Source organism: Halichoerus grypus, chromosome 6, assembly GCF_964656455.1.
Source record: "Halichoerus grypus chromosome 6, mHalGry1.hap1.1, whole genome shotgun sequence".
In the NCBI taxonomy this organism is placed as follows: Eukaryota; Metazoa; Chordata; class Mammalia; order Carnivora; family Phocidae; genus Halichoerus; species Halichoerus grypus.
Genome location: NC_135717.1, coordinates 1298675 through 1311002, shown reverse-complemented (window position 1 = coordinate 1311002; position 12328 = coordinate 1298675). Strand labels below are relative to the sequence as shown.

The 12328-nt window shown below is 61.5% G+C and overlaps 1 protein-coding gene across 3 annotated transcripts in view; it reads right to left on the bottom strand.

Moving 5' to 3' along the window:
* Positions 1–842: 842 nt before the first annotated feature.
* Positions 843–12328, bottom strand: part of ELFN1 (extracellular leucine rich repeat and fibronectin type III domain containing 1) — a 72024-nt gene continuing 60538 nt past the window's right edge. For all 3 annotated transcript variants that reach the window (XM_078074227.1, XM_078074228.1, XM_078074226.1), the window contains one exon: positions 843–10029. In XM_078074227.1, coding sequence (XP_077930353.1) covers positions 7276–9750 — 2475 coding nt within the window. In that variant the 5' untranslated portion in view covers positions 9751–10029 and the 3' untranslated portion in view covers positions 843–7275. The remainder of the gene's footprint in view (positions 10030–12328) is intronic.

The window sequence follows — 12328 nt, the reverse complement described above, 5'->3', positions numbered from 1 at the left end:
GGTACACCTGCTGGATTTCCACAAAGGGGCAAAAGCCATCTGATGGAGGCATGATAGTCTTTTCAACAAATAGTATGAGAGCAAGTGGACGTCCATAGGCGAAAATGCAACGACCAAAGGAACTTTGACCTAAACTTCACATCTTCTATAAAAGTTAATTCAAAATAAGCTATGGGGCTAAATGTAAAAAAATAAAACTATAAATCCTCTAAAGTAAAACGTAAAGAACACGTTCAGGACCTAGGGCCAGGCAAGAGTTCCTAAATATGACACCAAAAGCCTAAAATAAAAAAAGTAATAAATAATTTCCACAAATTTAAAACCTTTGTGTGGTGGAAGACCCTATTAAGAGGAGGAAAAGACAAGCGACAGACAGGAGACAATGTTTGTAAACCACATGTTTGACAGAAGTCTTGTATCTAGAAAGTGCAAAGAACTCTCAAAACTTAGCAGTAAAAACAGAAAAAATTCACAAAATGATAAAAGATAAGGAAGTATTTCTTCAAAGATGAGATACTGATGGCAAATAAACACATAAGAAGGTGTTCAACAACACTGGACATCAGAGAAATATAAATTAAAAGTACAATGAGATGTCACCATATACTATTAGATCAACCAAAATAAAATAAAATAAAATAAAAGCAATAACGCCAACTGTTGGCGATGGTATGGAGAAATTACATCTCGGGAATCTAACGTGGGAACATAAAATGGTACAGCCACTCTGGGAAGCAGGTGAGCAGTTCCTGATGGGAACCATGCACTTACCACACAGCCTGGCAATTGCCCTCCTGAGCATTTATCCCAGAGAAATGAAAATTTCAGTTCACACCAAAACCTGTATGCAGATTTTCATAGCAGCTTTATTTGTAATAGCCCCAAATTGGAAACAACCCAAATGTCCTTCAAGAGGTGAATGGTCAAACAAACTTTGCATATCATCTATACAATGGAATATTACTCAGCAATAAGAAGGAACATACCAAATACACACGTGAACCCAATGGATCTCAAAGGCCTATGCTCAGTGAAAGAACCAATATCCAAAGGTTACAATAGTGTCTGATCCCATTTATATAACATTCTAAAAATGACAGAGATGAACAGATTAGTGGGGCCAGGGGACCGGGATAGAGTTGGAGGCACAGGGGAGAACTATGGGAGTGGTTCTGTGTCTTGACCGTGGTGGCGATTACACAAATCCATATACACGGGGATACATTTGCAGACCGCGCACGCACCTGAGTGCATGTGAAGGCTGGTTAATGCTGAATGAGATCTATAGCCTGGTGAACATAATTGTACCCATGGACAAAACACCTTCCCGGTTTCGGTGCCGTACTACAGTTAGATCTTAGCATCGGGGAGTGGGGGAGCTGGGAGACTACGTTCTGTTTCCGATGGCCCTATAATTATTTATTTTAAAAATCAAAACACAAAAAACCTCCCAGAAAGTAGAACAAAAAGGCCATGCGGTGGAGTGAGGAAAGGTGTCGTGGATGCGCGGTGATCAAAGGAGACCTCTCTCGAACCCCCACCCCATATTTACCCAGGTACCAACCCCTCTCCTGGGCAGGTGGGTGAGCTGTCCATGGTGCTAGTGAAGACAGTCCACCCCATTATGTAATAAGCCTCATCTCTTCTTACTCAGCCACGATCGACGATCTCCCCTCTCTCCCGCACGCATCATCAACATCTTTACTAGATCCTGCAAACCTCCTGGCGTGGCTCCCATCTCTATGTGCCATACCCTTTACCCCCTCAAGGAGAACAGAGGCTCCAGAGGGACGTACGTGGTACAGAAAGCAAGGACGTGCTTCTTGGCACAGTTGGTGAGAGTGTGTAAACCCCAAGCCTGCTGCTTTTGTAGAGGAGAGGAACTGGAAAGACACATACCAAAATGGGGCCCATGGCTTAACTTGGGGTGGTGAGATGGTGATTGCTTTTTTCTTCTTTATGGTTAACTGTTTTCTTAAAGTTTATGTAATAAAAGGATTACTTTTGAGATGAGAAAAAAAATCAATAGAGGTTGTTATTCTAGAAAATGCCATCAATAGCCCCCCACTGCCCACAGCCTGACTCTAATCTCTTTATGCTTGTAAGGTGGGCCCTCCCAGCCTGGGGGTCCCAGCAGCCCCCAGCCCCATGCTGCCCCAGCTGCTGACCTCCAGGTGCACCTACCTGCCCCTCGGGGTGGGGCGGGGTCCCGGGCCTGTCTCCCACCGCCTATTTGTCCTCTGAGGTCTTGGCCTCCCCGAGAAGTCTCCTCCTCTGTGCTTCCCTGGCACCCCATGACCGCCGCTGGGCTGACAGGTCAGTGGCTGCCTCTCCCATTCGCCCCCTCCCTTCCCTACGCCTTTCCCTGCTCCCTCCATGGGCTGACGTGTACAGACTTCATCCCTGGGCCCTCTGCGTCCTGCTGTTCTGGCCATTCAGCCAAGGGGGAGCCCTGCCGGGGAAGGGAGGAGAGTGGGGTGGACACACGTGCCCCCGCTCCCTCCCGTGGAGTCACCTCGGGCTGCTGGTCGTCTGCTGGAGGCCCCTCTCCGGGCCCTGGCGGGTGTCTGCCCCACGCTTCATCCCGAGGCTCCTCCCTCATCCCGATGGGCCACCATGAGCTGCCAGCAGGGCTGCAGCTATCCCGTGGGGCTCCCCCACACCTCTGTCTGGAAACGGTCCCTTTGTAGGCACCCCCCTTGAATTACTCTATTTTGGGGTGTCACCTCTTTCCTGTGGGGGCTGTGACTGATGTCAAAGGAGGGGACAGGTCTCATTGACGTCCCTGGCGTGCGGGTACACAGCAGGTGCTCTGTAATCGTATGCTGAGTGAGAGAATGCGTGACACCTCGGGAGCACCCGTCTTGGATGTGCTGCTCTCTCGGCTCGGAGGTCCACCCTGGTGAGGGCCCACGCCTGCTGCTCAGCCCCGCGTTTGGCCTCTCTGCGCACAGATGGGCCTGATTCTTCAGCCCTCCCTGCGTCCGCATCACCTGCCTCCCCGTCTCCACCAGCCGCCCCAGGGGCCCGGGTGGGCTGACCGAGATCCGCAGAACCCCCGAGCCAGCCCCCCGGGTGTGTGAGCGGTAATGCCCTGTGCTTGTCTGTGGGGCAGCGTCATTGTGCCCCGGGACACCTGATGCGCACCCGGCACAGTCCCCCGCGCCATCCGCCCTTCTCGGTGACCCCGAGTGGCGGGGGAGGGGCCCGCTGAAGTGCACAGAGGGCGACGTGCTGCGGTCGTGAGTGGCAGGGCCTGGGTCGGGGCCTCTGCCTTTGGCCTTCAGACCCCGTCACCTGACAGACCCACGAGAGCTGCCCTTCCAGGCTGCCTCTGGGACGCGGAGCGCCGATCCCGGACAAGGGCAGGGCGCCCCTTGCAGGTCTTCATCCCGCGCTCAGAGCTCAGTCCTGAGCCCCCAAGGATGCCAACCTGTCCTGATTTCGTAGCCTCCGCCCCCTCCTCACTGGGGTTCCCTTATCCAGACCAAACACCACCCCTTCCAGGAAGCCTTCCAGGTTTTTCCCATGCAGGGGTTCCCCACCCTCGTTGGGCCTCCTGGGTCTCGCGCCACCCCGAGCTGGGTCACCTGCCTCTGCGTCGGGTGCCCCGATGGCCGCGAGCTCCTCAGGGGCGGGGGGCGGGGTTGGATCTCTCTCTGGGGCCCACGAGTGCTTGGCACGGAGCTCTGCACACATTAGGTACTTAGTAAGTGTGTGTCTTCTCCCACGCTGTCTACGCCTGTCAACGCCACTACGACCTGTTTCAAACAAAGGCAGGTGACAGACACATCTGTGTCTCGGGACGGGACTGACGTCGGGCATCCAGCCGCCTCTGCCCGGCCCTGGCTGTTCCCCGGGAGGGTCTGAGCGTCTGGAGGGGGCTTCTTGGCCGCCCCGGACCCCACACCTGCCCCCCTTGCTGCGTGTCCCTCCCCTGGGGCCCCTGCTCGGTGGCAGCACTCCTGGTGGTGACGTGTTCCTCTCACACCCCCGGCCTGCCCAGGGCACGCACCTCTATTCTGTGCCCACTGTTCTCCGATTCCCTAAAAATAGCCAATTTTATCTCCTGGGTGACAGCAAGCAGCTGACTGAGAGGCCAGGCCCCACTTCTGTGCCCTGGCCAGGACCGTCCCACATCGCTCTGGGACCTTGGGCCAGGCAGTCCTCTCTCTGGGTCTCCGCCCCCCTATTCCTGCCATGCTGCCCTGGGCCCCCTCGCCCGTCCCCAGGCTCCCCTGTGCTGTCCTCCCAGGACCCCATGGCAGAGGGTGAGGAGCTACCCGGGGCTGGGCAAGCCTGCGCCTGTCGGGAGGCCATACACAGTCCGCAGAGATGACCCACTCTGGAGGGGCTCAGGTGAGCGGGGCCAGTCGGGGCCCACCCGGGTCATGTGCTCCATGCAAGCCTCACACGCCGAACCTTAACAGGGTCAGCTGAGCGCAGAGGTCAGGAGCAGGTTGGGGGCAGACTGGCCCTGTCCACCGTGCTGCACGGCCACTAGGAGCTGGGCCCTGTGGGAAGCCACTGGTTTCCCCTCAAGTCTCAGGGAGGGACCTAAAGCTGGAAACGGCTACTGACGGAGGGGTGAGCTCCCTGTCACTGGAGGTATACAAGCAGAGGCTGCTGGTCTTATGGGTGTTCCCAGCCCTGACTCCCTTCCTGCTGACCTGCTGGATCCTGGAAATCTGCTTGCATCCCTCTGCTCTCTGCCCCGACGTCTCTCAGGGCCCCTTTGCCTCTGGGATCCAGCACCTTCCCCCACCAATGCCTAACTGGGTCTTTGTCAGTTGAGTCTGGGTTTGCCCTTGGCAGAGAGGGTGAGGCAGGGGCCTTAGGAAGGAGCAGGGAGGGCCTGGGGTGGCCAGGCCAGTGCTGCTGGGAGATGGGGGTGAGGCGGGAGGGCCAGCCCAGAGCTGGCAGAGGGAGAGAGGGAGCGAGGGGCCCGGGCAAGAGGCCCTGCCTTGCAGGGCCCCGGCCACCCGCTCCTCTGGGAGAAGGTGGCTCTGCTGGACCCAGGGCTCGGGCCGGGCACTAGGGAGCCTGTAGCCTCCGTGGCAAACAGCCCCACCGGCACCAGCCACAGAGAGGGGCTTTTCTTTGGAGTTTGAATGGTCTGGTGTGGTTCATACACTCAAACTGCTCGCTCACTCTGAATTTGGGGCCACACCACGGAGGGTAAGGTGCCTGTGCAGCGGTCCGTGGGTCCGGCCATGGGGTTCAGGCTCTGACTCACCCGCCAACCCTCTCCAGCTCGCTCCTACTCACCCGCAAACCCACACCAGCCGCCCGTCACCTCTGGCCACCCACTCAGCCCATGCACATCAGACACGTAGCCCTAGCTCCTTCCTGCCCCATCCACACCGCCTCTGCACACTCTCCAACATTCTCCAACCCTCTCGTGTGCCCCCTGCCCCTGGTCGCCAGGGAGGAGGGCTCAGTGGTGACCCTATTTGTAACCCCAGCCCCAACCCAAGGCCAAAACCAATAACCCCCCCCCAAACAGCATATAAAAGAAACCCAAATCTTTCCCTAAACCCCCACAGTAAAAACCCAGTACAAGCATTTGGGTTTTTCCCTTTGCAGATTTTTTTTTTTTTTTTTTTAGTAGACATAGTCTCTTTCTCGTTTTACAGCGAACATTGCAAATATAGAAATATTTTTCTGTACAACGGGACGATGACAGCGTACAGTGGGGACGGGGACAGAGCACACACGCCCAGCCCGCGACCCTTCCAGCCACCCCAGGCACAGCCCTCCCTGCGCCCCTCGCGCCTTGCAGGGCTCTGGGTGGGTCCTGGAGGCCACCCGGCCGCCTCACTCGCTCTGTCCCCTCTTTGGTGGCCTCTGGAGTTGGCAGCAAAGAGATGGACGGAGGAGAGAATCCACAGCAAACCAGGACGATCGTGGGAGGAGCCGGGTGGCCACGCAGGCCATGCCCCCCGTGTCTGGTGTTTGTTTTATGTCTTTAAGAGATCTTTACTTTTATTATTTTTTTCTTTAAAAAATGAAAAAATAAAGACAGGAAGATCAAGAAGGCAGAGAAGAATCAAAGAGGAAAGATAATGAAAAAAAAGTCCCCTCCCCAACCCCCACCCCCAGACACAGTTTTCTCAAGTCCCTTGTGTGTGTGCGTGTGCACAGTGTGTGTGTGGAGGCCGCGGCTCATCCTGTTGTGAGCGGCAGCACCCCCTCCCCGCACTCTGTGGGCCCCAGGCTTCCACACCGGCCATGTGCGTGTCTGTGTGCACATGCATGTGTGTGCATCTGTCTCCGCGTGTGAGCGTGTCTGTCTCTGCATGTATGTGTGTGCGTCTCTGTGCACGTGTGTATGTGTGTGCATGTCCGTGTGCGCATGTGTGAGCGTGGGTCTCCGTGCACGTGGGTATGCGTGTGTGCATGTGTGTGCGTCTATGTGCGTGTGTATACGTGTGCATGTGCGTGTGTCCGTGTGCGCATGTGAGCGTGGGTCTCCGTGCACGTGTGTATGCGTGTGCATCTATGCACGTGCGTATGCGTGTCCGTGTGCGCACGTGAGCGTGGGTCTCCGTGCACGTGTGTATGCGTGTGCGTCTATGTGCACGTGCGTATGCGTGTCCGTGTGCGCATGTGTGAGAGTGGGTCTCCGTTCACGTGTATGCGTGTGTGCATGTGTGTGCGTCTATGTGCACGTGTGTATACGTGTGCATGTGCTTGTGTCCGTGTGCGCATGTGAGAGCGTGGGTCTCCATGCACGTGTGTATGCGTGTGTGTGCATCTGTGCACGTGTGTATGCGTGTGCATGTGTGCGTGTCCGTGTGCGCATGTGTGAGCGTGGGTCTCCGTGCACGTGTGTATGCGTGTGTGTGCATCTGTGCACGTGTGTATGCGTGTGCATGTGTGCGTGTCCGTGTGCGCATGTGTGAGCGTGGGTCTCCGTGCACGTGTGTATGCGTGTATGTGCATCTGTGCACGTGTGTATGCGTGTGCACGTGTGCGCGTGGGTCTCCGTGCACGTGTGTGTGCGTCTATGTGCACGTGTGTATGCATGTGCATGTGTGAATGTCCGTGTGTGCATGTGTGAGCATGGGTCTCCGTGCACGTGTGTATGCATGTGCGCGCGTCTGTCTCCGTGTGTGCACGGGTCTGTGCGCGTGTCTACACGTGTGCACGTGTGTGGTACGTTGCGTGGGAGTCTCTGGGTTACGAATAGCTGCAGTGGGTCTTGTGTCCTTTTTTTGGTCCCGTGGGCGTCACGAGTCCCGGGGTAGGTGCGGGGGGGCGCCGGCCGCGGGCTCAGGACTTGTGCTGGGCCGACACGCCCTTCCAGTAGTCCAGGATGTCGTGGAGGTCCTCGTCTTTGGCGAACTGAACCTTCTTGCGCAGGGCGTGGCCGGCCGCCATGAACTGCTCGTCGTCCTTGTGCCGCCGGCGGCTCAGTCTGAAGCGCTCCCAGATGCTCTGGGAGGCCCTGCAGGTGTACTCGGGGCTGGAGGAGTAGCTCAGGTTGTGGTACTGCGGGGACAGCTGCGAGTAGGCCAGGTCGCGGGGCCGCGGCCGGGTCAGCGGCTCCAGGATGGACGCCTTGCGGCCACCCAGGCTATCGTGGGGCGGGGGCGCGGGGGGCGCGGGCGACTCGGCGGGGTGGGAGCCAGGATACGAGTGCCGGTGCTCGCCGTAGTGGCGGCCCTTCTCGGCCTCGGCCCGCAGCACGGCGGCCGCGGGCGTCACAGTGAGGATGGCGTCGGGGGCCGGGGAGCTCTTCTCAATGTACTTGGCCTCGGCGGCCGCGGCCTTGTGCACACCGGTGGCCTCGGCGCGGAAGGCTCGCGGGCTGCGCGCGGAGCCGCTGGACGAGGTGCTGGCGCGCGGCGGCCCGGGGGCCGCCTCCACGCTGTGGTGCCGCTGCAGGCCGTGGCCGAAGGCGTCCTTGTAGACGGGGGCCAGGAAGCCGTGCTTGCCGGCCAGTGGCTCCGATAGCAGCACCAGCTGCGGCTCGGCTGTGGACACGGCCCCGGACTTGCCGCCCTGGAAGGAGGTGGCCTCGGACTTGAGCGCATCGATGCAGTTGTTGATGATCTGGTTGACCTTGTCCACCTCCTTGGCGATGGTGGAGATTTCGGCCACGGAGCTCTGGCTGTCGGGGCCGGGCCGGCCCAGCTCACAGTCCCTGTGCTCCATCTGCTCGCCCGTGCGGACCTCCATGTAGTTGCCCTTGCTGGCCTTGGGCGTCCCGCCGCTCTCCCCCAGCTTGTACTGCTCTACCTCGCTGGCGGGCGCCGGCAGGTACGGGATGCGGGTCACCGCCTCGGGCCCCAGCAGCGGGCCCTGGGACAGCGGGGCCAGGCCGGGGGCCTCCAGCTCGGGCCCGTACTTGAGCTCGATGATGGTCTTCTTGAGGCTGCCGGCCACGGCCGCCTTCTTGTGCTTCTCCTCCTGGCGCCTCCGCCTGCGCAGACAGCAGTAGACGGCGCCGAGCACCAGCACCATGCCGAACAGACAGCCCAGGACGGTCATGATGTAGTGGGTGGCCGTGGGCGGGCTGGGCACGGGGCCCGGCGGGCTGGGCGGCCTGGGCAGGCCGATGGTGAGGCAGGTGTGGTTGTGACGCAGCCCGGAGCTGGTGGACACCACGCAGTAGGTGTAGTTGGTGAGCGTGTACAGGTTGGTCAGGCGGATCTCCTCCTGGGGCTTGGTCAGCCGGGACACGGTGGACGAGCGGCTGTTGTTGAAGTGCTCCAGCGTGTACATGCGGGTGAACGGGCTGGGCAGCTGCACCGTGATGGTGGCCGAGTTCTGGGTCAGCTGCTTGACCTTCAGGAGGGGCCGCGCCTCGGCCTGGGGGGCCAGCGTGGGCAGGGCCACCAGCGGCGTGGTGCCGTCGCCCGAGAAGCACTCCTCGTCGGCACACGGGGCCTCGCTGGGCTCCGGCGGCGGGGTCGGCGGGGGCGGGGGCGGCGAGCGGCCGGGGGGCAGGCGTCCCGGCGCCGGGGGCGGCTCGGCCACGTGGGAACCGTCGGTGCACACGGACTGCAGCTTGCTGAGGATGCTGCGCTGGCCGTGGCGGCCCCGGCCCAGGAGGAAGTAGCCGGAGTAGAGCGGCGGCGACTCGCACTGCATGCGGTCGTAGGTGTGCGTGGCGTTGGTGAAGGCCGCCAGCCAGCGCAGGAAGCCCAGGAGCTCGCAGGAGCAGTAGAACGGGTTGCTGTAGAGCTCGCACACGGACAGCCTGGCCAGGCCCGCGAAGGTGGCGCCGTGCAGCCGCTGGATGCGGTTCATGGACAGGTCGACGTTGACGATGTTGGGGCACTCCCAGAAGGCGCTGCGCGCGACCACCTCGATGAGATTGGCCTGCAGGTACAGGTACTCCAGCTTGCTCAGCCCGCGCAGCGCGCCCTCCGTCAGGGTCCGCAGCCGGTTGTAGCCCAGCTGGAGCACCTGCAGGTTGAACTGGCCCGCGAAGGCGCCGTCCTCGATGTAGGCGATCTCGTTCTTGGTGAGGTTGAGGTACGTGAGGTTGCCGAAGCGGCTCAGCGAGGCGTACTGCACGCTGCGGATGCGGTTCTCGTTGAGCCGCAGGTCCACGATGGTGGTGTTGATCTGCTGCGGGATGGCCTCGTACGGCGGCTGGTTCTGGCTGCAGATGGCCAGCCACACGAAGCCCTTGTCACCCTCGATCAGCCAGCAGTCACCGTGCGCCAGCCCGCCCCCGTGCAGCTGGATGGCCGCCGCCACGCACACCCACAGCACGCCCCACCGGCACCCGGCCATGGGGACGGCCTTCGCGGGAGACCCCGCGCTGCCTGCCCGGGGGGACCGGCTGGGGGGCTGGGCGGCAGCCCCTGGAGGGACGGAGGGGCAGGTGGGGAGGCGGCCGGCGCTCTCAGGGGTGTCCTGTCCCAGACCGCATGGTGGCGTCGCGCGGGTGCTGGGAGCCGGCCGCCTCCCTCACTGCCCGAGGCCCCCGGTCATCCTGCCGGGGCCGTGGCCGCCTCCCCCATCGGCCTGGGCGTCTGGACAGCTCCGCCCCGCGCCTCCGGCTCCGTGGTCCTGTGGCAAGACAGAAGAGGAGAGAGCCGTCAGGAGAGGCTGGGGTTCCGGCAGGCCCCGCGGCTGAGTGTGGCCCTGCGCCAGGCCCCGCCGAGCCGCCCGGTCAAACAAGGAGGTGCATTCGGGGAGCCCGTGATCCGGCAGGACGATGCCGGGTGACAGAAGGGCTCAGGGCAGGCTGTGTCTCGAGGGAAGGGAGAGAAGGGAAGCCCTGGCCCCCAGCCCTCCCCGGCCCCGTTTCCTCTCAGGGGGTACAAAACCCCACCTCCTCCTTTGGGCCGGGCTCAAAGGGATGGTGGCCCCAGAGAATCCAGAACCATGTGACTGGCGCAGGGCCATTCGCGTGACAAACGGGGACGTCCTCTCCTCAGAGGGCCCGGCCGCAGACTCACAGCCGCCTGCAGAGGGTGCTTGGAGCCGTGGCCCAAGGGTCCTCAGCCACAGCATGCAAATCCCACCAGAGCCCTCAGGTGGCCTCCGGCTCCCCTCCAGGGAGGCGCAGGGAGGCAGCCGGCTCTGAGGACGGCTAGGTTCTGGGTCTGAGCCCTCCTGCGCTGGGTCCGGGCCCATCACACCCCTCTGGCTGGCCCTCAGGTTCCCCAAATGAGCCAGTTGGATGGCCTCCGGGGACTGGAGCCATCACATCCCCTCGTGGGGGATCCTGGCGGAAAGGCCTGGAAGGAAGGAGTAACTCTACCAAGAATCCCCCACGACCCCTGCCCAGGCAAGGACCGTCCCCTCCCGGCTCTGCCAGCCAGCTCCCAAGACGTGAGGGGATGGACCCTGTGCATCCCTGGGACGGGGCTGTCCCTCCTGTGTCCGGCTGGGGAGCCCCGCGGGCAGGGAGATGCGGCTGGACGCAGCAGCTCCCCGAGGACGCCCGCCCCGGCTGCAGGAGGACCTCCGGTCTGCGGGACCCGCCCTCCGCAGGTCTCCCGCAGCACAGATGAACGGGCGTGCGTTTCCTTGTTAATATTTAGATTTATAGCCGGCCTCTGTGACCGCTCTGTGGCCTGGCTGGCAGCCTGCTGAGTGTATTTCACGGACACTGACGTTTGCAACTAGTCTGCGCTGAGGCAGCTTAAATTAGGGAACAAAATATAATGATGTGAAATGGATTTTCTTCCCCTTTGGAAACTTCATGGAGCATCGTTTTGATCTGGCTCCTGGGGCAGAGAGGAGAGCGATCAGACTGGGTGGGCCCCGGGAGAGGTCCTCCTGGGCTGAGGCGGAGCCCACCCTGGGCCGGCCCGTGGCTGTGGGATTCCCTGCAAAGCACCGGGCCTCCCTGGGCCCGGTCGGAAGTGGCTCCAGGGGCCGGGTGGGGCAGGGAGCGAGCCTGTTGGGGGGTGCTGAGATCCCCGCGTGGTGTCCCTGGGGAGCACAACGGAGTTGCCGTCCTGTGACGCCACACCTCCGCCCCACGTGTAGCCGCGCCCTCCACCAGGGGACCCGGTGTGCGTCAGTGGGCGGCGGCAGGTGGGGGAAGTGTGGGGCAGTCCAGCTCCTGCCGCGGAAGCAGGTGTGTAGAGCAGGCCTGTCTAGGAAGAGTGGCGCCTCAGCAATGCTGATTGTAATCACCTTTTAATCTCTTGCTCAAAATAACCCAAAGTCAAGTTAAGGAGGATTACAGGCCCTGAAGACGCCTGCCTGTGGAGGAGAGACGGGGCCCCCGGGCTACCAGCCTCCCCCCGGCCAGGGCCACTCGGCGCCGTGGTGGCCCTGGGAGCTGCAACACATGTGGGTTTGTGTGCGTGTGGGGCTCGCACACGTGTGTGCTCTGCATGTGCAAGGGGGAAGACGTGCTGACACACCGGGCACGTGCACGGGTGTGCTTTCCAGAGGACCCAGCTCCGTGGTATGCAGCACCGTGAGGCCCACCACGGGCGCACCCCAGCCCAGGGCACCAGTCTAGGAACGTGGCGCTCGGGACGGGCACGTGGTTCTGGGGACCCGTCTCACCTCCCCTGTGCACCAGCCCCCCGCCCCCAGGCCGACCCGCGTGATGAGGGAGGCAGGGCTGGACCCCGGGCATGCCCTCTGGCCTGGTGGGCGTCTTGCTCTCACCTTCCTGCATCACGCCTGCCCCCAGAGCCTGGGCTGCGTGGGGATGGGAGTCCTCTGGCCCCTCACTGGCCTCAGGGGGAGGGACACGCTAGGAGGCTGGGTGTGACCCTGCTGGCCGGTCCCCTCTGCCCCTTTTACAGGCCCCGAGACCTGGCCTCAGAGGGACCCCGGGATTACAGACGGGAAGCGGAGGCCGGCGCGAGGGCACACCGGGAGTGGCCCCATCCTCCTC